The 24,417-nt window shown below is 42.4% G+C and overlaps 1 protein-coding gene across 1 annotated transcript in view; it reads right to left on the reverse strand.

The window, feature by feature from the left end:
* LOC144791221 (transient receptor potential cation channel subfamily V member 6-like) overlaps positions 1-24,417 on the reverse strand; it is a 327,745-nt gene that overhangs the window by 189,566 nt on the left and 113,762 nt on the right. Inside the window, exons 7-9 of the mRNA XM_078665874.1 lie at positions 15,835-15,933; positions 9,662-9,834; positions 6,862-7,008 (exon numbers count right to left, since the gene is read on the reverse strand). Of these exons, the coding sequence (XP_078522000.1) occupies positions 6,862-7,008; positions 9,662-9,834; positions 15,835-15,933 (419 nt within the window). The remainder of the gene's footprint in view (positions 1-6,861; positions 7,009-9,661; positions 9,835-15,834; positions 15,934-24,417) is intronic.

Genomic DNA, 24,417 nt, shown 5'->3' on the forward strand with positions numbered 1-24,417 from the left:
TACCCATGGTACCCCCAACATTGGCATACAAAAGACGGCATCCTAATTGCCATGGCGGGACCGTCTCACCTCTGGCGGTCGGTCCCATGTACCGTTACGGTGGCCATCGTAATGCACCCCTTATTTGAGTCTGTCTCTTTATTCCCAGCCATTCCATGCTCCAACTCTGAAATTCAAAAAATGATTTTACCTACACCATCAGCAATAACATGTATAGCTTTCTGAGTTTTGGCATGATCAAGTTTCACCTTGGTGCACTTGGATTGTTTCCACTCTGTCATTGTATAACATGAAATATTTGTGCAAGATTATGCTCTTGATTATTGAGTGTAGTACCCTCTGGATTTAGTAGCAGCATTGTTGGCTCGCTATGTGCCACTTCCTTTACTTTTGTAGTCTGCAAACCCTGCATAATCTCCTATTCAGCAACATTCTACACATTTTCTGCAGGTGTTTTGGATCCATTATTCTCATCATGGTACTCCTCATCCTGTGAACATCTGTTGCTCTCCAACCCTTGTAAACATTGTTTAGGATCACAGTTAAATTCTGTGTTTTACGATGTATATCTTTGTTACAGAGGCTGTGGTTCATATGTTTAAAACACCATTGATCAAGGGCACTCTTTGCTTTAGCAAACTTTGAGTATGCCACTTGTGTGCCCTGTATAGCAAAAACAGTCAAAGTTTGGTTTAGTTAGCAGCTATGTCACTAGTTGGTTGCTCCTCATCTCTGTCATTACATTTAACCCCGTTTTCAACAATGTTCTTTTTTTTTTTTGCATTAGTACATTTATCAATATTATTTAGTTCTTTGCTGACAGTAATTTGACAACTTTGCAAGGTTACTGTTCTTCTGTTCTGATTGGTAAAAGTACAATTATTAGGTATCATAGGTCTCGGTCATGTCCGTGCAAGCAAACTGCCTACATAGTGTTCCTTGCAATATTACTATTACAGGTACATGGGAGGGTCATTACAATGGCGGGCGGACCTGAGTCAACCCTCCATCGTTTTGGGGATCAGGACCGCCCGCCATGCATGCGGCGGTCCCACACACCCAATTAGGATGCAACCACCACCATGGCGGTCACATTTTGCAATTTAACATTGCGGCGGGTGCTGCTTACTGCAGCACCTGCCGCAATGTTAAAAATGCATGTTGTGCATTTCACTGCACTATGTGGCAGACACCACATTTTGCCTGCCACTTGGTGCAGTGAAATGTAGGGGGTACCATGGGTACTCCCCAGTGCACAGACACCACCCCCAAACACTAGGGGGCCCCGCAATGGGCCCCCAAAACAATCCCCACCAGCCTTTCAATGGTGGTTTACCCACCACGGAAAGGCTAGCTGAAGCCAGCATCCTAATTTGGTGGACGGTGCCTGCTAGGCACTGCTACAATTTTTGGGATGCAGACCGCTCCGCCAGGCAATTGGAACGTTTGCCTGTGGCGGTTCCATGGCGGACAGTATTTGCGTCACCACAGTTGCAGTCTGGATCCCCCCCACCATCGTAATGTGGTGGGGGAAAATGGCGTTCTGATGGTGGAAGGCCTGCCACCGCAAGTCTGGCGGTGGCGGGTTTCTGCCATCATAATATCCCCCTTAGTTCCATATTGAGTTAATCCTATCCTTTTAAAATTCTTTTATTATTGCTACTCACGGCTGGAGGACTGGCATTTGCAACTGGCGTATCTCTCTGAGTCATACAAACCATAGTGGGTTTGCTATATAAACACTATGGGATCGAATTCAATGTCATGCAATACTGGGACCGACCGACCTCCTGTCGGCGGTTCCAACCCAGCAATTAAGATGCGACCGAACACTGTTCGGTCACAGTCCTATTCTTTACAATGGGAGTATGCATTCCAACTGGAATGCATGCTCTCATTGTAAAAAGAAGAGGTGCTGTTGATCCCTACACCCCATGGCAGGCACCTCAAGGTGCCTGGCACAGGGTGCAGGGGTCAACGTGCCCCCTCGGTCGCCATCTGGAGGCCTTGCACCCATGAGGGCCCTGCTCGCGGAATCCCACTGGCAGAAAGAGCGGCCCCTGGGATTGAAGGAGGCTTTCCAAATGGCAGACGGGCTCTCCGAGCCCTTCAGAAGCTATTTTGAAATCCAATTTGGATTCATTTCTTACCGACTCCATCCAAATGAGCCAGTCAGAAATGAATCCAAACTGCTGATTACGATGCAGTAGGAACGGCTCTGACCGAGGGCCGGAGCTATTTCTTATGGTATCGTAATCGGCACCTATATCTTTTATGTCAGCTGCCCCAGGATGCAAGCCCAGCATTTCCCACCATTATTAGTGATATATTGCTCCTCTGTATCAATCCCCCAGTCATTACATTTGAGTTCGGACATATGTAGCGAGGAGTTGGGGCAGGGACTCCTCTCAGGCAAACCTTAATTATAACCCTCTGTTGGCACACAACCCTTCTTGATGCCCACTCGACATGTCCCTCGGGTCAGGGTGTGCCCATCATGCCTGATTTTATGGGTACTGATTTTTTACAGGAGTAGGTGACTGAGAGACAAAAAACATGTCTTTCCTATGGAAACTCTGACATAACTATAACTACACGGTGGAGACAGCCACTTTGTAATATACATCTAATACACAACCTATTTAAATCACTAGCATAGCCAGCTACGTTGTTGCATTGCAATTTTTATGCAATTTTGTCCAGTTGCAGAGGGGAAGAAAGGTAATGGGGGTAAAAAAAATCCCATTTTAGTTTCCCTCGGAAAATTAGTTTATGCCTACAACAGAAATCGCTTAATGGATCTACACTTGACTTGGCATTAAAGTAGAGCTTTACTCAGAAAACGTGCTTATGGTTTATTTACCTACATTCCTTATGTAGTATTTTAGGTATTAGCATTAATAAAAGATACTGCTAGCACTTTATAGGATTAACACTTTCGTATAGCTTCACAAACTGAAGGTTGAGTAGTTAATTAAATGTCGCAAGAACGCTGAGAACGCATTATAGAACCACATGAGACATGGTACCCATTATGTATTTTTTATATTACAGGTTTATTTATTTGATGGCAGTTAGCTTGAAAATGCTGTTTTCTGTAAAAGGCAGTTAACAATTGGCACTGATTGGAGTTTGAATGTTTAGTGTTTGTTTATCTTTGTTTAACAAATTGTTGTTTTAAAAGAATGGGGTTTGGTGAGCACCAGTAGACTTATGAGATTTGGAGGCAGCAGTGTTTAATGAGCTATTATGAATATGTCACATTTTCCATCTAATTTGCCACATAATTTACAGTTGTCATAATAAATGTTGTGTCTCGATCAAGTGAATGAAAGGAATACTGCAAGAGACTATTCCACACAATTTCCAATTCTTACTGCATAATTTTGATTATCTTGCTGCGTATTTTGGTACTCTATGCTGCTGTTTTTTCCCCAGTACATTTCTAAGGTTGTTTTTTTTTTAAAATGTAAATTAAGATATAATTACAATTTCTAACTATAACGTCACTTTAAGTATTGTTTTTTCAGTGAATTTTGAGTTTTTTTTTTACATAAAATAATATTTTATTACCAAAAGTAAAGCCAACCCTACATTGCCTTTGGCCGTTCACTGTGTAGGGTTGGCTGCAGGGCCCTTCATCCAAGCCCTCAAAAACATTTAACTTCACTCTGCAGGGCCAGCCCCCTGCGAGCACCCTACCCCCTCCGTGCATGGCCTTCAGGAGTGCGCAGAATGGGGTTGGGTACCCAACCCCTTACAAGTACCATATCTCACACAGCCATCTGGCATGTGTAGCATGAGATTGGTCTTGGCCACCCTGGCCACACTCAGGCAGACTTACTGACTTTGCCAAAGAGTCAAACCACCAAAATATAAAAATGGGCCTACTGCCTTTTTTTAGTAAGGGGGTGAGCATATCAATACATATAAAGAAACTCTTCCATCTTTGTCCACAAATCACCAATATTTTTAAGCAAATATATATTTTAGTATCTCACACAATCAATGTTTAATAACAGTGATTATTATAAAATAAAATAAATAAAGGTTTAATTAAGAAAAATAATATCACCATGTTTTTGAGATTTTCTCTTAACACAGATTTTATGGTTACATCCTATGGGTCGATTAAAGTTAAAAGAAAGACTGAAATTTTGAAAAACAAAAATCAATCTGACTCTAAGGGGTCCATTACAATGTCGGGCGGATTGCCACCGCTATGGTGCCGGTGGCGACCCGCCCGACATAAATGCCCGCCCGCCACCCTTTCCCCCCCCGCCACATTACAATGGCGGGGGGGGACCGCAGCGGAGGCAAACACCGCCCGCCACCTTTCCGCCCCGGTCGCCTTGCGGCCGGGGCGGAAAAGGGTTCCTATGGTGGCGGTGTCTATCAGACACCGCCAGCCATATTTGGATGGGCATCTGCAGTTGCATTGCCGCCACGGTAAGGCAGGCGGACTTCACTCTGGGGGCCCCGTGCGGGCCCCCAGAGTGAAGGAGAGTATGGGGGTGCACACGGGCGGTACCTGGTGTACCCCCCTGCATTAGCATAATCAAAGCGGCAGGCACCGCGCGGTGCCTGCTGCTTTGATTATGCAAATGCTGAAATGCTTTTTTAGCATTGTAGCGGGCGGTGCAGAGAGCACCGCCCGCCACAATGCTAAAAATACAGGATGTGCCCGCCACGGTGGCGGGCACATCCTAATACTCCCCACGGGACCCCCGCCCTTATGGCGGGCGGTCCCGATTACCACGAGGATGGTGGGCGGGCAAAGTCCGCCCGCCATCCTAATAACCCCCTAAGTCTTTCTTTTTACACGGTTCAGCCAACAAAATGCAACCATAAACACAATGATAAGGGAACCTTGCACTCCAGCTATAGAGCATAAAGATCCAGCTAAAAGTGTTTTTGAAAAAAATATGGTCAGTTCTCCTGGGGTCATGGGTTTAATGACCCAGAAGACTTACTGGCTTTTTTTAAATATTGCTAGGAGGCTGCTGCACTCCCTGCATCACCCCACAACATAAAAAAGTGCCCGGTGATGCCCCTGCCCCTTTTAGTAACATCACCAAGCTAAACAAAATTGAAATAGTACTTGCAGGGCATTATGGGGAGTGCCTTCAATGACCAGTGAATAATAAATGGGCATTTGCTGCCTCTCATTTATTATTCATTTTTTGGGGGTTTTATAATATGTTTGTGGGTGTCCAGGTGCCCAACCAGGACACACGCATGTTTAATTTAAGTTGGGAGCTGCCAGGGGTGTTTCAGGGCCCCCACGGTTCCCCAGCTGGCAGACATTGTGTCTGCCGGCAGGAGCTGGCATGCTCGTTATTAAGTGGATGCTCAATTGGCGTACCCACAGCTCCATATTTAGTTGTTGGCTGTGGGGGTGTCCCAGGGCTGATGAAGCCTTATCGAGCTCCCCCTGTGGGTGCTGGCCACTTTACAAGTGCTAGTGGGTTCACTGGTGCCCACCTGGGGCACCCACAATGCAGGGTTCATTAGAGGCCATGTGTGGAGCCCCAAGGTCCCTGTAGCCCAAGCCAGCTCCCCTTGAGGGAGATGGACATTTTAAGTGTTGGTGGGTGCCCCAGTGTCCACCCTGGGCACCCACAATGCAGTAGCTAGTGGAGTCTGCAGGGAAAGTTCCAAGGCCCCCATACATCCCATGGCCCCTGTTGGCACCCCAGCTAGGCTATACCCAGTACTGGCAGAAACTGACACCCACGTTCGTGGGATCAGCATCTTGTAACTGCTCCCACAAGGAGGGAGCAAAGTTGAGTTACCATGTCCGCACTCTCCAAGTCAGGGAATGACAGTATCCATTGGGTGGACTCCCTCGGACACTGTACAGTATCAGGTCCCGGGGGATTGGGTCCCCGTGGCTGGTACTGACACTAGGAGGGGGGAATATTGCCCCCCATTAAAAGCAAATATGGCCCGATGTATTGGGGCACAAGGGTGGCTCTCAAAGGGGTGGCGTGTGCCCACCTCCCCTTAAAAGAAATGGCCCCATGGGATGGGAGCCCCAGGAATGTAAAGGGTCGGGGAGGAGGTAGCCACATGCCCCCTTCCAATTTAAAAATAATACAGCCGCGGGGAATGGGGTTCAAGGGCCTCTGTGAGGGAGACTGTGCGCCCCCTCCCCATTAAAAAGGAAACATCCCTTGGGAATGGCGTCCCTGGTGCAATAATCTGCTCGGGGATAGGGGACATGCATGCCACCCTCCCCAAATACTGACACACCTTGGAGCCAGTACATGGACTACCGCGGGGGTCATTTAAACAATGAAAATATGGCACCTGCCATTTTGTGTTTTTTTTGTGATCTACCCTGGACTACCTTGTGATTGCAGCAAAAAACACATTTAATTTTTTTTTGGGGGGCCATATGGCGGTCCCTCACACAAGGCCTGGGGTGGGGTATTGTTTTAATTCAGTTTCGGGACAAGTGACCAACACGTGGAAGTCCAGAAATGACTGTACCAACATTTCTGTTAATTCTGCATACAGCCAATCAGAGCTCTAGTGGGACCTTTACTCCTGTGGGATATATATAAATATATATTCTGATTGCACATTCCCATCCTTTGGAGGTATAATTTTCCCTATGCGCTGTCATACTTCTGAATAGAGTCCATTTTAAACCCTACTGTTTGTAAAATTTTTATACCAAGACAAGGGATATATACTAACAGATCTAGATAATGTGATTGGCAATTTGAACATATGGCATGGAAATATTTGTAAATTTCTATCTAACCAGATTTTGTACAGCAAATAATGGCAGTGTTCTCACTTTGTACATTTTCTAACCTGTGCATCAGAAGTGGCCTTATAAGAAATAGCTACCTGCGGTTTTCTACTAGAAGTGATGATGTCCAACACTGAATTCTGATCTGACAAGGTGTCAATATGTGTTAGATCATATATGCAATAGGAAATGGTTCCCATTTTCCAGTAGACCTTCTTTTGCCTTTTCACAAAGTAATTAAACATCTGTGAAAAAAAATGTGTACATGATTAGATTATTGTAGAAACCTCCCACTAAGACTGCTGAATATCTCCGAATTGGTGCATATCATGTTTTATTAATAGAAAAGCTAATTGGTGCATAAGAGAAACATATTCTGCACTGAGCAGTGTCTCCTCAAATGGGCTATCTTAGCTCTACAAAGAAAAACACAACATCCTCAGTCAACATTGTACTCTAAACAGTCACTAGTCAATCAATCAATTACACAAGCTCCTGCCACAATATACCACACCAGCCGATCTTAATCTTTTCACTTCTGTGCACCCTAAGTGAATCATTACTAGAATCCGGGGACCCTCACAAAGTCATTACTAGGAAGCCAGGCCTAAGCAATTACTACCACCGGAACCTGACACAATACTCAGCAATACAAAAACAAGATGCATCAAACAAATACACAAATCATTATTAATATTTATTTAATTCACAAACAAATCTAGATACAAATATGGAAAAGTTGAAATTTTAATTGTAATGGAAATGGTAAATTTGTTTTATATATTCTAGACTTAAACATGCCGCTTTGCCCTTTTTGCCCCTAATGCATCCTCTCTTTTTGTTGGTACATCAATGGAGGCCACCCGTCATCCATACTATATTTGGTTTGTTGTACTAGTGCTTCTCTCATGAATCAAGCTAATGAAACCAGCTTATCTTTTAGCTTGCACTTTCAAATTCACCTACATTTATGGCACATTTTAAAATTGTCATTGTTACATTTTTGCTTCCTTATGTATACGTACTTTGTAATTTTTCCAATATTAATTCATTTTCTAAACTGTCATGGACCCCCCCCCCCCCCTCCCCCCCTGAAGGATTTGCGGACCCCAAGAGCACCAGGACCATAGGCTATGGTCCACTCCCTTGGAATGGAGCTTCAAGAAAAATCAGTGAAAGGGCTGAGACCACATGCTGCTGATATACACTGATTCCCAAATACCTCGAATGTGAGTGGCAGTGAGACTCCTTATTCTTATGAATATGCACACTAGTTGTAGTAATGAGGAAATAGGGTACCAGAGACACACCCTGAGTTCTGCTAGGAAGTAACAGAACAAGGCAAGGGAAGCAATTTCACAACTGATCTCTGACCTTTACTTGCCCCGACCCTCACACCTTACTAGATATTGCCCTCCTCTACTTTCCCAACCATTTGGTTAACTTTTTCAATTATCTTTATGTGACTCAATTTCCATCTACTCCCACCACTGCCTGGTGCTCAGGAGCATTACATTTAGTAACAGTTACACACTGGGTTTCAGGTCATCATACTACTCAAGAATCAATTGCTTATCAGCACTCACCCCCTGCTCTCCACCCCAATAGAAAGCGTTTGGGAATCTATATCCTCTCCACCACATCCACCTTTGCCCAAGCATTAATACATCCTCCTCAAAACATGGTCCATCCACATGCTTTTCACTGAACTTGCAAGAATGCAAACTTCTCTATGTAAATGAATATGTTATAGAACCATGTCTCAAAAGGATCCACCATGAATTTTCCAGCTCCCTATCTCACTGGACATGGTCATTAAAAAAAGTACTTTTATAACTTTGCTTTCAAAACCTTAGTAGACCATGCTACAACGTTCTGCTTGCTCACAAGAGTTTGTAGAGAGCACTCTTTCAAGACTGCTCTCAGAGTGTCTCTCTCTTGTCTACAAAAGGAAATTGCCCTCTCTGCCACCTTTGCATGATTCTTCAGAACCATAAATGATTTTTTCAGTTTGTTTCTTACATTTCATACCTATAGCTATAAGTCACTTCGTAGCAAGTAGGCTCCACCTACACTGTGTTCTGGTGATTGTGGAAAGATGCACTCATCTGGGTCTCCTTGGGTACACTCATGCTGTCCTGTCATTGGCTATAACAATTTGATATTTGCGAACAGCATGCAGCCTTGCTGTTCTTTCATCTGTTAATCAACATACCCAAATCATACAGCTACCCTAAGTTATTAACTTCTGTTCAGTGAATCAGAATTTTTCTTGTCTACCTTGCTGTGCTTGCATTTGATAAGTATATATTACATGTTCACTTTAATTATTAATGCTTCTTTATGTGCTGGTCTGTAATTCTGAAGTTATTATTGGAAATTAATTAATTGTATTTATGCCAGTTAATTTTTACTTCTTGTATACCGCTGTCACCTTAACGTAACGTTTAACGTTGCTGTAAATTAATTGCTGATGATGGAGCTGTACTGTGGCCACAATGGTTTATCTTTGCAACTATACTAAATAACTAAGTTTAGTGCAATTTATGTTGTGGTCTAACTTATTTTATGTCACTTTATTAATTTTTTTAAATCTATTATGAATTGTAAATTTAAATAAACAAATCCAAATTTGTGTGGAGTTCAGTAACTAAAAGGCAAATGTAGAAACATTCTCATTACTCCCCTCAGAGATCATCAACTATGTTCACATAACATCAATTGAAATGAAATGACAAACACAATCAACTATGTCACACGAGCTTGCTGCCCTACTAAACAATCGTGTCTCATCAGTCAAACACTTAAAGGGGCTTGCAGTAATACAAGATACAGTGACATGTTTTGGTTAATCATACACTATTTAATAGCAAAAACGAACAGATGTTGGACACTCACAGTGATATCTCCTTCGTGAGCTGCTGTCTTCAGTGGGGTGAAGCCATCATTGTTTTTAAGCCTTTCCACAATCTGGCAAGTCTTTTCTGGCACAAGTCCTATTATCATGTCATACATGCGACAGACAATTTTTTTATCTGGCTGCAGAGTCAGTACGTGGAACACGGAGTTTCCTACAATCATTAAAAAAAAAGCAATTCCGAGCAAACATCGAAATTCATTAGTGATAAATATTTCACTGTAAGTGCACGATGAACTGTTCAAATATGTAATTACTTGATGTACATAAACATGTGATTCCTTATTTAAATGCTTGCTTCGTTTTTTTAGTTTGATATTTGTATGACCATTGGACTGGAGGTGGGAGATAGGTAGCGAGACTGAATATTACTAGTCCCACTCCGATGTTCAGGGAAAGCACTATTGATAGATAATAATACTTTTATTTGATTTGTTAAAATCATAAAAAGAGTGGGACTTACCACAATGATGAAAACAACATAATTCAGATACAGAATAAAAATTGCAGTAAAACATTTTTAGTAATTGTGATCCTAACGTGATATGGTACCAAGGTACAACAGGTTATTGTAGCAGCAATGTAAACATTTCCGTGCTTTCTATTGTAAACGAAGTACTAATGCCAACGGAAAATGGGGGAAGGAGAAAAATGCAAAACTGCCACAAATAACCTTATTTCCAGTTTCTTGAGTCACTGTGGCTTTCTATCCCAGAACATTTACTGGTATGAACGTGTTTATGCCTCCTTTTTAAAGAGTAAGATTTGTCATAGAAAGAAGCTTTGAAAGAAACGGAGTACAAAAAAATCTAAAAAAAGACTTAGGCCCACTGCTTTATAACCTTCTTCCAAATTCCTATTGTGTTATTTCTTTCTTTGCAAGTTTTTATGCTGTTTCTTTCCTTTCCAGTTCTTGTGCTGCTAGAATTTAACAGTATTGCAAGACAATTGAACTGAGGAACTATTGAGGCATTTTTTGACGGGCGCTCTACAAATCTGGATTTGGGTTTCTCTTAAGATTGGCCTTAAGAGTGACGTCCCTAAATTATGTAATACCGGGCAGATGCATAATAGTTGTAATAGTGACTCTGCTTCGTTACTGCAGAGGCGGCAGTCCAGGGATGGCCAAGTCTGTAGCCATTTTGGAGTAAGATCTTTATTCGGAAAAGAACCCAGTCTCAGTAGAGTCAGTTCCGCTTGTAGTGGTCTCTGAAGCATTCTTGCAGGTAGGGTTGTGGTTTCATTTAGATAACTCCACATATATGTACCATGAGGATTTATATCTTCAAGATACATAGACGTGGAGTTAAGAATAGTACATCTATACTTATCTATTTGCACTTACCTTCTCGATATTTTGGTCCTTGATATTTTTGACACAATATTCTGTCCACATGATATTTGTGTTTCCGATAATATGTCAGTGATTCATTTTTGATCAGCCAAACCTCCCATACAGACCACCTATAGTTTTTCATGTTTTGCCAAAGGCTGCACACCATTTAGAGCCGATTGTCCTATGTTGTCATTTATGAATTCTATCATTTATCAGTAAATTAACATGAAATGTTTCCCACTAATAACTAGGATTTCAATGGTTCCATAAAGATTTTGTGGTAGGTTGTCAAGATATTTTCAAGATATTTGTGTATTTGTGAACCCATGTACCGCACAAGAATAACACTCAAAACACATTTTCACTATGGCACATGCTACCAAAAGGTAACACAAGGATGCTTTAGAGGAGATCTTTAGTTTATTGATCGGAGTTCTACCTGGCAAAGGAGTTGTGAAAACATTGCCATATTACATATTAAAGTCTTTGGCCATGTTCACAAATTCACTGAAAAGATTTTCTCTTACAGACAGGCCAACTGCAACAATTGAACCCATTCAAACATTGACTAACAGCATAATAGGGATAGTAGGGATAATTAGGGTTGAGTGCATGCATGTATAAGCATTTGTAGAGTGCCCGGTATATAGAGAACAATTTAGTGTTGAACAAAGTCAGGATCTCTGAGATACAATTCAGAACTATTTAATGAAGCACACTTTTTGTGACTGGTGAATTGTAACTTGCAGATATGTAATGTTCTCTCAGGTTGTCTGTCTCAAGCTCCTGTTAAATTATGAGAAATGGTGCAGCAATTCTAATATTGATCGGGTTGGTGTTCCAGATATTTGAAGCACATAAGGAAAAGCACATAAGGAGCGGACTTCCGTTCTCATTTCATTTGAAAAGCTTTATTTCGGTACATTGACCATAAAAGCATATAAATGTCCACAGTACATAAAAACTTCCCTTCTTGTTTTCTATTTTTTGAGGATTTTAGTTTCCAGTCACACAATGTACTGGTTTCTTGTGCTTCACTGCACACATGGGGTAGTTAAGTTCTCTGCTAGGTACATAGAGGTTCTGGTTTCGGAGACGGTGTATGTGATGCCACTAAGCCTGAAGATGAAGAGGGCTATGAAGGCAGACTGGGTTGGAGTGATATGTTGGAACTTTAAACGGCCTATGATGGGACTGCTCCACTTCTTGGGTGCCTTTCAGGAGCACCATTACGGTGTTGAGACTGTACAGCATGGTATTGACTTTAGGGACAAATGAGCTGAGGCTTGTATTGTAATTCTGATGTAGGTTTCAAGTTGGAAGGGTTCCATTTTAGTCCGGCACGAGAGTATGTACCATGCTGTCTTGAATTTCTTGGCAATTTGTTCTTTGAAGGAGAGGTCTGTGTCTGGGATGAAACAAAGTGGTTTTGTCTGAGGCAACTCAGTTTTAAATGAGTGATTATTTATTACTATTGGGGAACAGCAGGAATTCTGTCTTGGCCCTGACAGAGTTATGAGTAGGTGCAGGACATCCAATTCTGAATAAGATTGAAGCAGGTATTGAGTCAATTGTTGTGTCTCATCAGAGCATGATGCTGTTTTTGATAAGTAGTGTTCCAAGGGATTTCATGCAGAGTTTGAAAAGTATAGGGAGCACAATGAATATGTGGATGTAGATTATGACTGGGATTTTTAAGTTACTATCCAGACAAATTGGTGCCTGTTGGTGTAGGATATGAACTACTGGAGAACCATATCAGAGAAGTTCATGATTGTCTGCAGCAAGTGAATTCTTTCTAGGTGGTCAACTGTGTCAAAGAATGCAGAAAGGTCTAGTAAGATAAAAAGGCAGGAGTCTTTCTTTCTGGCAATCAGGAAGTTATATACTTTCTGAAGGGTGTGAATCTCTCTGGTGCAGCAAGGTCTAGAGCCAGATTGATGTTTTGTTAACAGATTATACATGTTGTTCTTATGCTAATGAAGAGAGCCTGTGGATTGGAGGGTGATAGGGCACAAATTGAGTAGACCTTCTAGGACAGGATTGGCTCGTCCAGCAGGGGGGGAATTTTCATATTTTTAAGAGGTTGAAGTTTTCTTGTCTGAAGAAGCTGTTGGCGATCTTGAGGAGATGTTTGTGGACAGCTCCATAAGAGGGGGCTTCGAGACAGCTGAAGATGTTGGCGGGTCAGTGTTTGAGAGGAGGTATAACCTTGGCTTTTGGGTGAAGCAGTAGGAGGATTGGAAGGAGTACGCTGGGCTATTTCATGGTGTCATGGTTGGTTCATATTTTAATATCTTCCCAGTAAAAAAGTGATTGATAGCATGACATTAGTCAATTGAATGTTTGATAGGTGGGTCTAGCATGGAATTGTGCTTAACTGCCATCAAGAGGGGTTTACATCTGTTTTTGCCTTGGAAATGGTGGACTTCCTAAAGGTGACTGACTGTGGTGATGTGGTGATGAGGAAGGTGAATGTAGATATGAGTGTTTGGTGTTTATGGAGGTTGTCAGAGGTTTTGACCCATTTCCACTTGTCTTGTATTCTTTCCTTTGGTTTGAATTGTTGATCTTTGAGAGTGTTTGTGAATACCATGATACTGATGCTTTAAGTTTTTGCCTGATTGTGTATTGAGTGGTGCATTCAGACCCACCTGATTCTTCAGCACAGTTGCATATGTCAAGAAACATGATTCTGAGGTAGGCTGGACTGAGTTGGAATGGAAAGCCTGACAAGTCTGTGGGATAGATCTGCGAAAGAGAGGTAACCCTCTGTTTATCTTTGTAGTTGAATTTGGTGCATTGGTGTGCCATGATGGATAAAGAAAGGGATGGTGAGATTATATTTACTGTTTAGCATTATCGAGATTTGCATTGGATGGATAGAGGCTGAATTGGTTTGATTAATATAGAAAGGAGCAGGTTGGTAGCCATTACATTGACCACTCCAGAACCCAACCTCTTCCCTGTGGTACGCCTCATGGAATCATCCATGTTTCTGCTCTTTTCGATATATATGCCTCTTTACATCACCTTTTAAACTCTCATCATGTCCATTTTTTGATGTACAAAGATAAAATCTAGAGACTCAGAGACTCCTGAAACGTAGAAGGGATGCAGTTCTAATAGTTAATCCTTTTGGTCCACCTCCACCCAGGTTAGAGGCTTAATGTCCAGAAACAAACTTAAAAGTAATACCAGAAAAGAAAGTGAGATTATCATCAAAGACAACTTGTAATTGCATTGCGACTCTGTTTTGTGGTCACGCACAATGGAACCATGCCTAGTGCCAGCACTGTCAACAAGTGTGAGTCCCATGGCAGGCCATAAAGTGCCATGGGATACTGAATTATATCACGTCATGATTTTTCCATACTTCTCATCTACTATTTCTTGCATTGTTCCTTATTACCTCCTATGTTATTGGCATGAACTTCTTAATATCGTATTATTGGAACAGTAGTAATCTCAACTTCCAAAGGTTCCCATATTTAAGCTGCAGCAGATATAGTGTCAAAGGCTGTCTAGTTTTAAAAATTGGTTACCTGGAACACACTGCAACAACTCTCTATTTGCTTTTTAGCAGAACCTAACCTAAAGCAATTCAAATGTGTATGTATTGCAAATAAAGCATTCCTTAGAGCAGGTCCTAACGTCATAATTGAAAATACAAGCATTTTTACTCAACCTTTAAATACATTCACAGCTTCTGGAAATCTTTAGCTTGTACATGTCTTTGGATGAACCAGACTATGCAGAACTTCTTTTTCTAGTGGGCCTCAGTCTTGCAAAATGTCATTCTCAAATCACTTTGTAAATGTATTTATTACACTTCAGGATTGTTGAAGGACCACAGTCAAAAAAGTGACTTGGACTGTTTGTGAAATACAAATTACAATAAACCTTGCACTATCACTACAGCAAACAGCAGATATATAGGTCCGTGCACTGCGCATGTTGTGAAAGACCAATGAAACACAGTATTCCACTCTGCATAGACATTTAGAACCCTTGACTGCATAACGGAGATGAGTTCCTGCTCACTTTTATGTACTGACAATGTGGATTCATGTAGCAGCATCACTGCTAAAGAGATGATCAGGGCTCCAGGTGTGATAGATTGAATTGAGTGCCAAAGTCAGTCTGATGTATCAGAGCTATGAAAAACTGTTGTGACCCACGTTCCAGTCTAGTTCTTGAACTGTAGACTCCAATACACCCTTATCAACCACCCACATAAGGACACTTCAGAAAACTGCTGCATTATTTCATCACCTAGACAGATTTTGAGGTGCAAATGTGAATTCAACATTTGTTATGAACAATGCAAAACGTGTCCAGGCAATGTCTGGGGAATCTAAGTTTCATTGGTAGATACAGGAGAAAGTACTCATCATTATTAGAAATGTTAGGTTTCAGGTTGAAGTTATTATTTCATTTTACACAGGCAAAGGTCTACTACAACTATGATTGAACAATGATTTCAAAAGAACTGATATTATGTTCCTGGGCAAAGCAATGGAACATGGCAGTAACATCTGCTTTTGGTTAGAGACCAGGGCAAAGCAACATGACGTTTCAATTTTGAGTTGTCTTTGATTACCCCAATATAACTCTAACATTTACTGAGAAATACTATAATTAGATAAGTCATCATCAATGCAAGAGAGAGACTTAATAGATGCTGCTGGGATTGCCGTGATTCACAAAATCACGCTCAGGGAAACTTCTGGAGGCAAACTCTCCAGTGGATGCAAATGTACTGCCTAAAGGACAAATACATACAATATGAAGTTCATTCATTGAGAATACAATTACCTAAGGAGTCTTGAGCATCCACCCGCGCATTCTGCTGAAGAAGAACTTTTGTTATTTCTTCATTTCCAACACATGCTGCAAATGACAGTGGAAACTCCCCTGTTTGAAATAAAAGGTAAATGATTTATCAGGTTGGAAACTCAATTTAATAATACATTGCCACTTTTTTCAACATATAAAAATATATACAACATGATGTTGATTTTCTTTTAAATTGTTTTAAAAATATTGTGAAACATCTATATATTATACCTAGTTATGTAAGGTAACACTGGTTCTTTGTTCCCAATTCCAAAGTCATACATATGTGGCAACGGAATAACTAATCTCATATGGCCTAATGCAGGGTATGCAAATCTTTTAAAGAAAGAAAGATTCACCAATACAGAATAGGAAATACTTTTCTAAATAATCAAAAAGAATACACACACACAGATGTACTCCAGTCAAAGGTAGAAAAAAAGGCACACATAAGTTCATTTACAGAGTAAGAGGGTGGAGGCAACATTCTCATTAAGATGGGGGTATTCCCTGTGTGGGGAAAACTTTAATTATGTTAGTGTCTAATTCTTCAGGATTTATTCATAGATGGGTTACCTATAGTAGTAAATGTGTATGAGTCAATGCTGGTAAATTGTTGTATTCTTGGAAATCAATGACTGATGTAAATGTGTTTCAAATACTCATGGGATTCTTTGTATACACATAGGTCACTTAGATGATGAACTAGGCATGACATTTGTAAAATTCACTTTTGCAATTCACAAAATATTTTTACATTTGTAAATCTATTTACTCACCCATAATATTACGCCACTATAAGGTAGTGTTACTTGATTTTAAATATGCTCTCAGGGATAGAAAAGTGTAATTCTTTGACTGTCCTGGACATTTTTTAGGCACTCACAAACTCATGAGTTTGTGGGTATTAACACACTTTTAATTGCCACTTTCTCTGTCGTTTTGAAATGTACTCCTATCAAGGGGAGAAGTAAATCCTTATCAAGGTGGAGCTGCTTAATTGTTGCTCAATCCTTACATGTCACAGAAATGTGTTTATTGCTTTGTATGCCTAACTTTATTAACGTGAAGTGAAGCATTCAAATGTTCTTCTGATGTGTATTCACTGTAGAAAACTAGAGACTCATGAACATTTGCACATTAGTTTTTAGTTAAATCATGAAAACATGTAGTTCTCATTAATACTTATACTTACTTCTCAAGTTTTATTGCATGTATTTGAAGCCTATTGAACACATTATTCGTTTGCAGTTACTATGAAGTTATACGTGCACACAATCATGTATTCAAAGTACACATTGAAAATGCTTAACTAAAGTTAGCTTGACTACGCCTTTAATTCTTATCATTTAATGTATTTTTCCTTGCTCTGCATGTTCTTTACCTTCGCAAGCTGGTTTTCGTGATTTCATAGCAAGAGAAAGGAGTACTGTGTATTAGAGAAAGTGAGGTCTGAGAAGAGAAATCTAGGCAAGAACTGGGCAATGTAATGAGCAGAAGACGCCTCCTATTCATAAGGAATGAGGGAGCCCAAGGTTAACTTGGGCGTTTGAGCTCTGAGGGATGGGAAAATCAACTGTTGTTGCAGATGCACACTGTGAGAAATAGGAAATTAGGTTTTTTTGGTATCGTGGATAAAGAAATGGATACTTCTGGAACTTTTTGGTTTTAATTAGTGTTCACAACTGTAAGACAGATTTATTTGGACTTTGAGAGGTACAGACCTCTCCGTTTCCTTCTGTCCTTGCGAGTGTGTAGCTTTATGTTAAACACTGATTTCCCTTTTTAGAACACTTCTGTTGGAGTCTTCAGTCATGCTGATATCTTACTTCCTCTATTCCTGAATCCTTTGAGACCTTTTATCGTAAACTATCCTTATTATAGACTTAGAGCCTGATTAAATGACTTTAGACCTTATTCCTGTTTAGAAAGGAGAAGTGGAGTTTCTTAAAGGAACAATGATTCCAAATACTTGGCCTCTGTATTATTCTAACTGGCATTATTTCATACTTTATGCTATTGAGTAGGAAGTTGTTTCAGCACTGTACTACCAAACAAAGCAACTGGCCCAGTGTTCCCTCCCACTTGGGAAAGTAGAGCAGGAAATATGGACTGTGACAAGGATGACCAGGCCTCAGAGTAATGAAGCTAACCAGTAGGTAACTAGGTGATTACCTCCTCATCTACAGTCCCAGTAATTGCATAGTGAGAATGTACCCAGTCATTATAAAGGAATACAGAGTGAAAACACAAAAATTGCAGAAGCCAATCAATACAACATCAGTGTCATTTTAGTTCAACATAGAAAGATATATTTAAGAGCCCACATAAACCAAATCTCTACAGTTAACACCTTGATCAATTTCCAGGAAGAATACACTTTTCTGGTGGATCGATCCTGAACTGAACCTGGTAGAGTTGCCCTTGTAGATGGTCAGTCCAATAGATAGTCAACTTTACCCATCAGCTATTAGTCGCCATTTAAGAGCTGGCCCTGAACTGCCATTCCGTGAGTGATGACACCAGCACTGGTCTAATGAAAATGAGCTTTTCAAAATAGAAAAAATGAGACTCTTTGAACATCTAATGATTACAGTCTCAACGCCAGAGCCAAGAAAGTAAAGTAACGAAAAACAAGTAGAACCAAAATCTGGGAAGGTGACAGTCTGAAGAGATCTTGGGAAGGAACTCTCTAGAACCATATGGAGTTCCACTAAAGGACTAGGTAATACATTAACAGGATTTGGAAAGAAAAGCCTCCTCAGAAGCCAAGGGAACCACTGAAAACAGTTCTAGGTCTCAACTCCCCGCTGGCTTCTCAAATTAGATGTAGCAAGACCTAAATATACTCCATGTGTGAGAATTTCTATAATCTTACCCAGAACACAAGATGTTTGAAATCCTGAACATAAACTCCAGGGTTCAAAATGGGCACAATGGTCAGCTAAACCTTTAAGGGTACTTGGTCACCTAGTTTGCTGACTAAAAAGAGTAACTGCCAGAAAACGAACTCAGGCTTCAAAGTTGAGTCTTTAAATCTGCAAATCTCCACCCTGAGACACTGTCTGGAAAGAAAGGAGATATTTGAGGAGCAGGACAAGGTAGAAATCTGCACAAAGGAAATGCAGGGAGATGTTGCACTTCGGTAAACGATAGTCCCTGGCGCTACCACTGACCTACCAGAAGAACCTCTGTCCTATTGTCCTGAATTTCCCAAAGGAACCAGCTCAGAAAGAGAAAGGGTGAAAAAAAAAGGAAGCCTCTTTGGTCAGATCAGAAACAGGTTGACAACCAGGCCCTGAGAGAAGGATTCAGGGAACACAACTGAAGGTTGAGTGCATTCTCTATTTGGACAAAGGGAGGTCCAGTCAATGGAGAGAGTACCTTTCTGTAATGGTCCAGAAGTAAAGTGTGGGAAAAGAGACCAAGAGAAATGAAAGATGGGCAGACCTGACTCAAGAGATCTGCATGCTCTTTCTCCATCCCTGGAAGGTAGACTTCTGACATGGACTGACGATGATTTAGTGCAAAGAGCTTAGATCCTATTATACTTAAGTGAAGAAGAAGGGAGTTCTGAGAATTATTGACTGTCCAGGATTGCATTCAAATGTAAGTTCTATTGAGGAACCAGAGGCTATAGTTGAAGCATAGGCAAATAAAGGAAATGGAGATGTGTGGAAGACAGTAGACTTCAGAAGTGCTGGGACATATATTCTGCTGCTGACTGCATCTGCTAAGACAAGGCTTAAAAAAAATTCAGCAGAGATTGTATTGTATATGTTATAAACTTGTTTTCACTATTTTATACCATTTCCAGGGGCCATATCGTAGGTAGAGCTACTAGGTCACAACTGTAGTGAGTGAGGTTGTTTGCTTCTAGTGCCCTGAGATTTGTCCTGCCATGGCTCTGCACATTGGTTCAAGTACACTCCTACTTCACTAGATGCTTAGGGTAGCAAGTATAAGCAGTCCAAAGCATTCCTCATAGATAGTGTGGGTGGTAGAGACTCTGAAGTCAAGCAGTCAAAGAATAGACCCAATAAAGAAATGTCCAGCACATAGAGAAGTACTTTAATCACACAATAATTCAATACTTAACATAATAAACCATGCAGCAATACAGGGAAGGGATAAAATGGATGCTACATAGGGTACCACAAAAAAGAAGCTCTAGAGACTTTTGATTCAGGCACAGTTGCAGTAATATTGCTGTGAAATTGAGCAGCTTTCCTGAGTTATCTGACCAGAAAGTCAGCCCATTTACTATGACTCTGCAGTTCTCTTAAGCATGTTGCAATACATCTCACAAAAATATTTTAGTCATGTTCCCAAGTTAATATTTTGTCAGGCATTGGTGTCAACCAAGCGGAAACGAACTCAGGATCTCAAAGTGTAGGTGTTCAGTCTACAACCGCATGGGGCAAGCAGTCTCACTCACAGTGAAATGGGCTCATTCAGGTGGCCATACCTTCTTTTCTCCGCTTCAGACAGCTGAACCCTCTAGAGGCACAATTGTAGGCACTCTGATTGGGCAGGTCAACCACTCAATGTTGAGTGAATAATTTCTTCTGTCAAGGATGCAGGATTGCAGTCTTTGAAGTGCAGCAAAGGCAGAGTCAGCCCAGTTCTTCTGGTCTGTGCCGTCTCTGGAGTGGGCACACTGGAGAGTTGTAGACTCATATTAGCTATCTTGGTTACACAGGGATGCCAGGAGACCCTAGGGTACACTCAGGTCAACTCTGGGCACACTTCTACAGCAGTCAGCTTTTCCTGGGTCGTGCCTCACTCTGGACTTGGTAGCTTGGCATCTCCACCGAGGCAGATAACTCCTGCAAGACAGTTCGCTCCTTCTCAGCAAGCAGCCGGGCAGGCTCAGCCCACAGTTCTCCAGCTCATATTGAAAGATTTGAAGTGATGTTACCTCACTTTCAGGACTGTCGTACAGCTCTGGATCACTGCAGTTCTCCAAGTACTCTGTGAGCACACAGCCCCATGGTCAAAGAAGAAGCTTGGATTTAGAATGAAGAGGTAAAGTTTGGGTCACATTTTTAAATATGATTTGTACATAGGGGATGTCTTTATCCATGGCGCCAATTGGGGGATCATCCTTGTTAGAAATGGGATTTCTGGTTTGCTAAGGCTTGCGCCAAAGCCAAGCAGAGACCACCACTCCAGTCAGGGGCAAGGGAATTACATGCCAAAGATAACCCCTGCTCACCCCCTTTGTAGCCTGGCACGAGCAGTCAGGCTTATCCCAGTGGCGATGTGTAAAGCACTTGCGCAACACACGAGCAACAACATACTAGGCACACCACAAAAGGAACTCCACACAAGGTTATATATAAAAATAGCCTTTGTATTATCATAAAACACATTAGATGATAATCACACAATATACACCGTGCCAACTGGCACTGGGCAATATTTACAGGGGATTAATTACACATGACAGGGCCACGTGGACCACTGTCAGAATCATCACTTGGTAAAAATAGTAAAGTAAGAACATCTCATAAACGTAGACCACAACCAGTAATTACTGGCAAACACTATACTCAGCATCATCCAGAAACATAAATCATATAATGTACAGTATCACATCATGCGAGAAATATATTCTGCGCCAACCTCATAAGCCTAAACATAGTAGACCATAATCTCCTCAACATAACTCGCATTAGGAAATAAACTTATTAACATAAAGCACAGTAGGGAAAAACTCACACCTAAACCACAGTAGAGAATAACTCAACCATAAACACAATATGTAAAACCTCATAATCATAAAAACACATCTAGAGGCATAACTCATGATGCATAAAACAGTACATGAATTACATTTCCTGCACACCTACATAAATCACATTAGGGCCCGGCGCCCTACAAACCTAATAGTCCACCTGGCCAACTGGCCATCTCTAAGGGGCTCAAATGCCATATGTCCAAGAGTCAGGGCGCACTGCTAATGCAGCATATGTCAAGGGTGCGCAATCTGCGCAGAACTAAATGTTGCAGCTGGCACCAAGTGCTGCGCAGCTGTGAAGGTATGGGGCAAAGGAGTGCACCTGATTCCTAACTTTAAAAGTTATGTCCCCAAATAAAGAATGGCCTAAACGGTGCAGCTGCCCACTACTTGCTGGGCAGCTGTGAAAAATAAATGGAGGCCTCGACTCTCAAGGTGCCCTTTTGATCAATGCACAAATGTTGCAGCTTCCCGCGCTGGTGCGGTGCAGCTGAGGATCCTGGGAAGGGGCCCTGGCATGGCTGTGCCCTCGGGGCCCCACTGGGGCTCTCATGATCAATATTGCCCCCATCAGTGCAGCTGCCCCCTCGTAAGCAGGGCAGCTGACAATGTGGCCAACCTGGTAGGGACACGGGCCCTGAGGAACAAATCATGCCCCACGTTGGAGCGGCCCACTGCCAGACGGTGCCGCTCTGACTCTGTGCCTCTGTAGGCACCACGCAACTCGAGCCCCCACTCACTGGGCTCACTGGGACTCCTCTGGTCTTCCGCGAAGCTCCCAGGTGCTCTGTTCTTCACCCAGTTTCTCTCCTGGGACCGGGACTTCGACATGGAGCCTATGAGGCTCCCAGCGGTCCAGGCTGCACGCGTGCAGCACCGCCACGGCCCCCTCGATATAGAGGGCCGACACAGACCTCTGTGGACTTCACCTAGGCCCCCTCCTGGGACCTGGGACCCCCCTTCACTTCGGCCACCACCGCGGGGATCTCCCTCAAGCATGGGAGCCCGCATCATCAGATCCAGTCGGCCCCTTCCAGTTCGACGGTAGGCCCTGCCCCCGTCCCAGGCGGGCAGGCCTGACTTCCTGCACAGCCGCAGCTCGGGCTGTGACGGCGAAACGAGGGGTAGGGTCCCTCCAAACTTAAAATAGAGACCAGGATGGGCACCCGCAAGTAAAATATAAAAATTAGTGGAAGCGGGGTGGGAACCCGCCATTTGCAAGAACCATAAAGCGGGGTAGGCTCCCGCTCCAAAACACGCAAATGAGGGGTGGGCACCTGCTCGGACTGGCATCCTGGGGGAATCCCTCACTCCGGGATTCCCTCTCCAGGGGCTGCAGCCGCTGCGCTGAACAGCCCACGTTCTCCCCTTTCCTGGGGAATCATTGAAATATAGCGCTCAAGGGGCGCTAGCACCACAGAGTCCTGAAGGTCCTGGAGATTTATAAAAAAAAGCAAAAGGGGTTCCAAGAAGTCCTTGAGGCATAAAGAAATGGAACAAAAAGCTCCCAGCAAAGAGGTCTTCAGGGATGAAGGGGCAGGGCAGGGCCCAGGGAGGTAAGTCCCCCTGGGCCCCAGCAGCAGCACGCCCCCGCAGGATTCTGGATCAGAACTGAAAATTTACATGGGGTCACAGCCCCTATATTTATACTACTAAATCCCCTTGTCTAAAAGTGCAGGGCGTGGGAGAACCAGATGCAACTAGTTCAGGGGAGCTTTGGAGCACTTTGTTTTGCTCAGTTCCTCTCTCCTTTGTCAGGTGGGGGCTCAACAGGAGGCGGCACCAGCATTGTGGAGGGAAGGCACAGTCCTATTCAGGTCCCAGGTGCAACTCTTCCCTCCCATCTGCATGCAGATCTCTCTATTCACCACTGGGCAGACTCCTCCTGGAGCCACCCACACCTCTCAGCCTCTGTCACTCAAAAGCCAGACATGCAATTTCACATCATGCAGGCAGACACATAGGACACAGAAATGCCAACTTCTAAAGTGGCATTTCTAAAATAACCACAATAAATCTGCGCACACTGTTGCACAGCATTTATTCACACGATTTCAGACATACCAGAGCTGACCACACAGCTCCTCTCCTAACAGGAATTACCCCTGACACACACTGATCAGGGAATCCCCATGCATTCCTATGGGAGGGCAGGCCGCCCTTCCAAATGTACCACAGAGAGCACATGCACTTTACACTAGGCCACAGTGCTAAAGAGTGCAGAGGCCTAACATCACTACCACCATGTCAGAGCTTAAGGCAAAAGGTTTAGGGTTGAACCTGTCAAAAAGGGCCAAGTCCAACAATCATATTGTATGATAATTTCCTGAGAAGATATTCCAGCTATTAAGTAATGTTCTTTAACTATAGAATGACATGTATCTACAAAATTAGAACAGAGATAATAGCTTGGCAAGAACAATGGAAAATACTGGACATTTTACTCCTTGGCATTACCTAGAAAGCACCTTACAGACAGCCCCATGAAAAATGTAGTCTTTCAGGTTCCTTTCTCTTATACTACTGGAAAGAATTATCCTCATCAGATGGAGGACTTGGGCACAAGAAGGCAAGGTTTGATTTAAGGTGCAACAGCATCTATGTCAAATCAGCCCCCTGTACATACAAAACTCCCCTGATCTTGAATTTCTTCAGTGCCAGTGTCTCGATCTGTATCTGGCAGTCCAGCCCTCATATGATGCCTGGAGGGGGTTAGAACACTTGGGCATTTAAAGGGTCATTGAAAGCTTAATTAATAAACTACTGGAAGGAACGTCTGTGAGGGCCTGCAACATCTTTTTCTGAGGATAAAGACTCAG

The sequence above is a fragment of the Lissotriton helveticus genome, chromosome 11, assembly GCF_964261635.1.
Source record: "Lissotriton helveticus chromosome 11, aLisHel1.1, whole genome shotgun sequence".
In the NCBI taxonomy this organism is placed as follows: domain Eukaryota; kingdom Metazoa; phylum Chordata; class Amphibia; order Caudata; family Salamandridae; genus Lissotriton; species Lissotriton helveticus.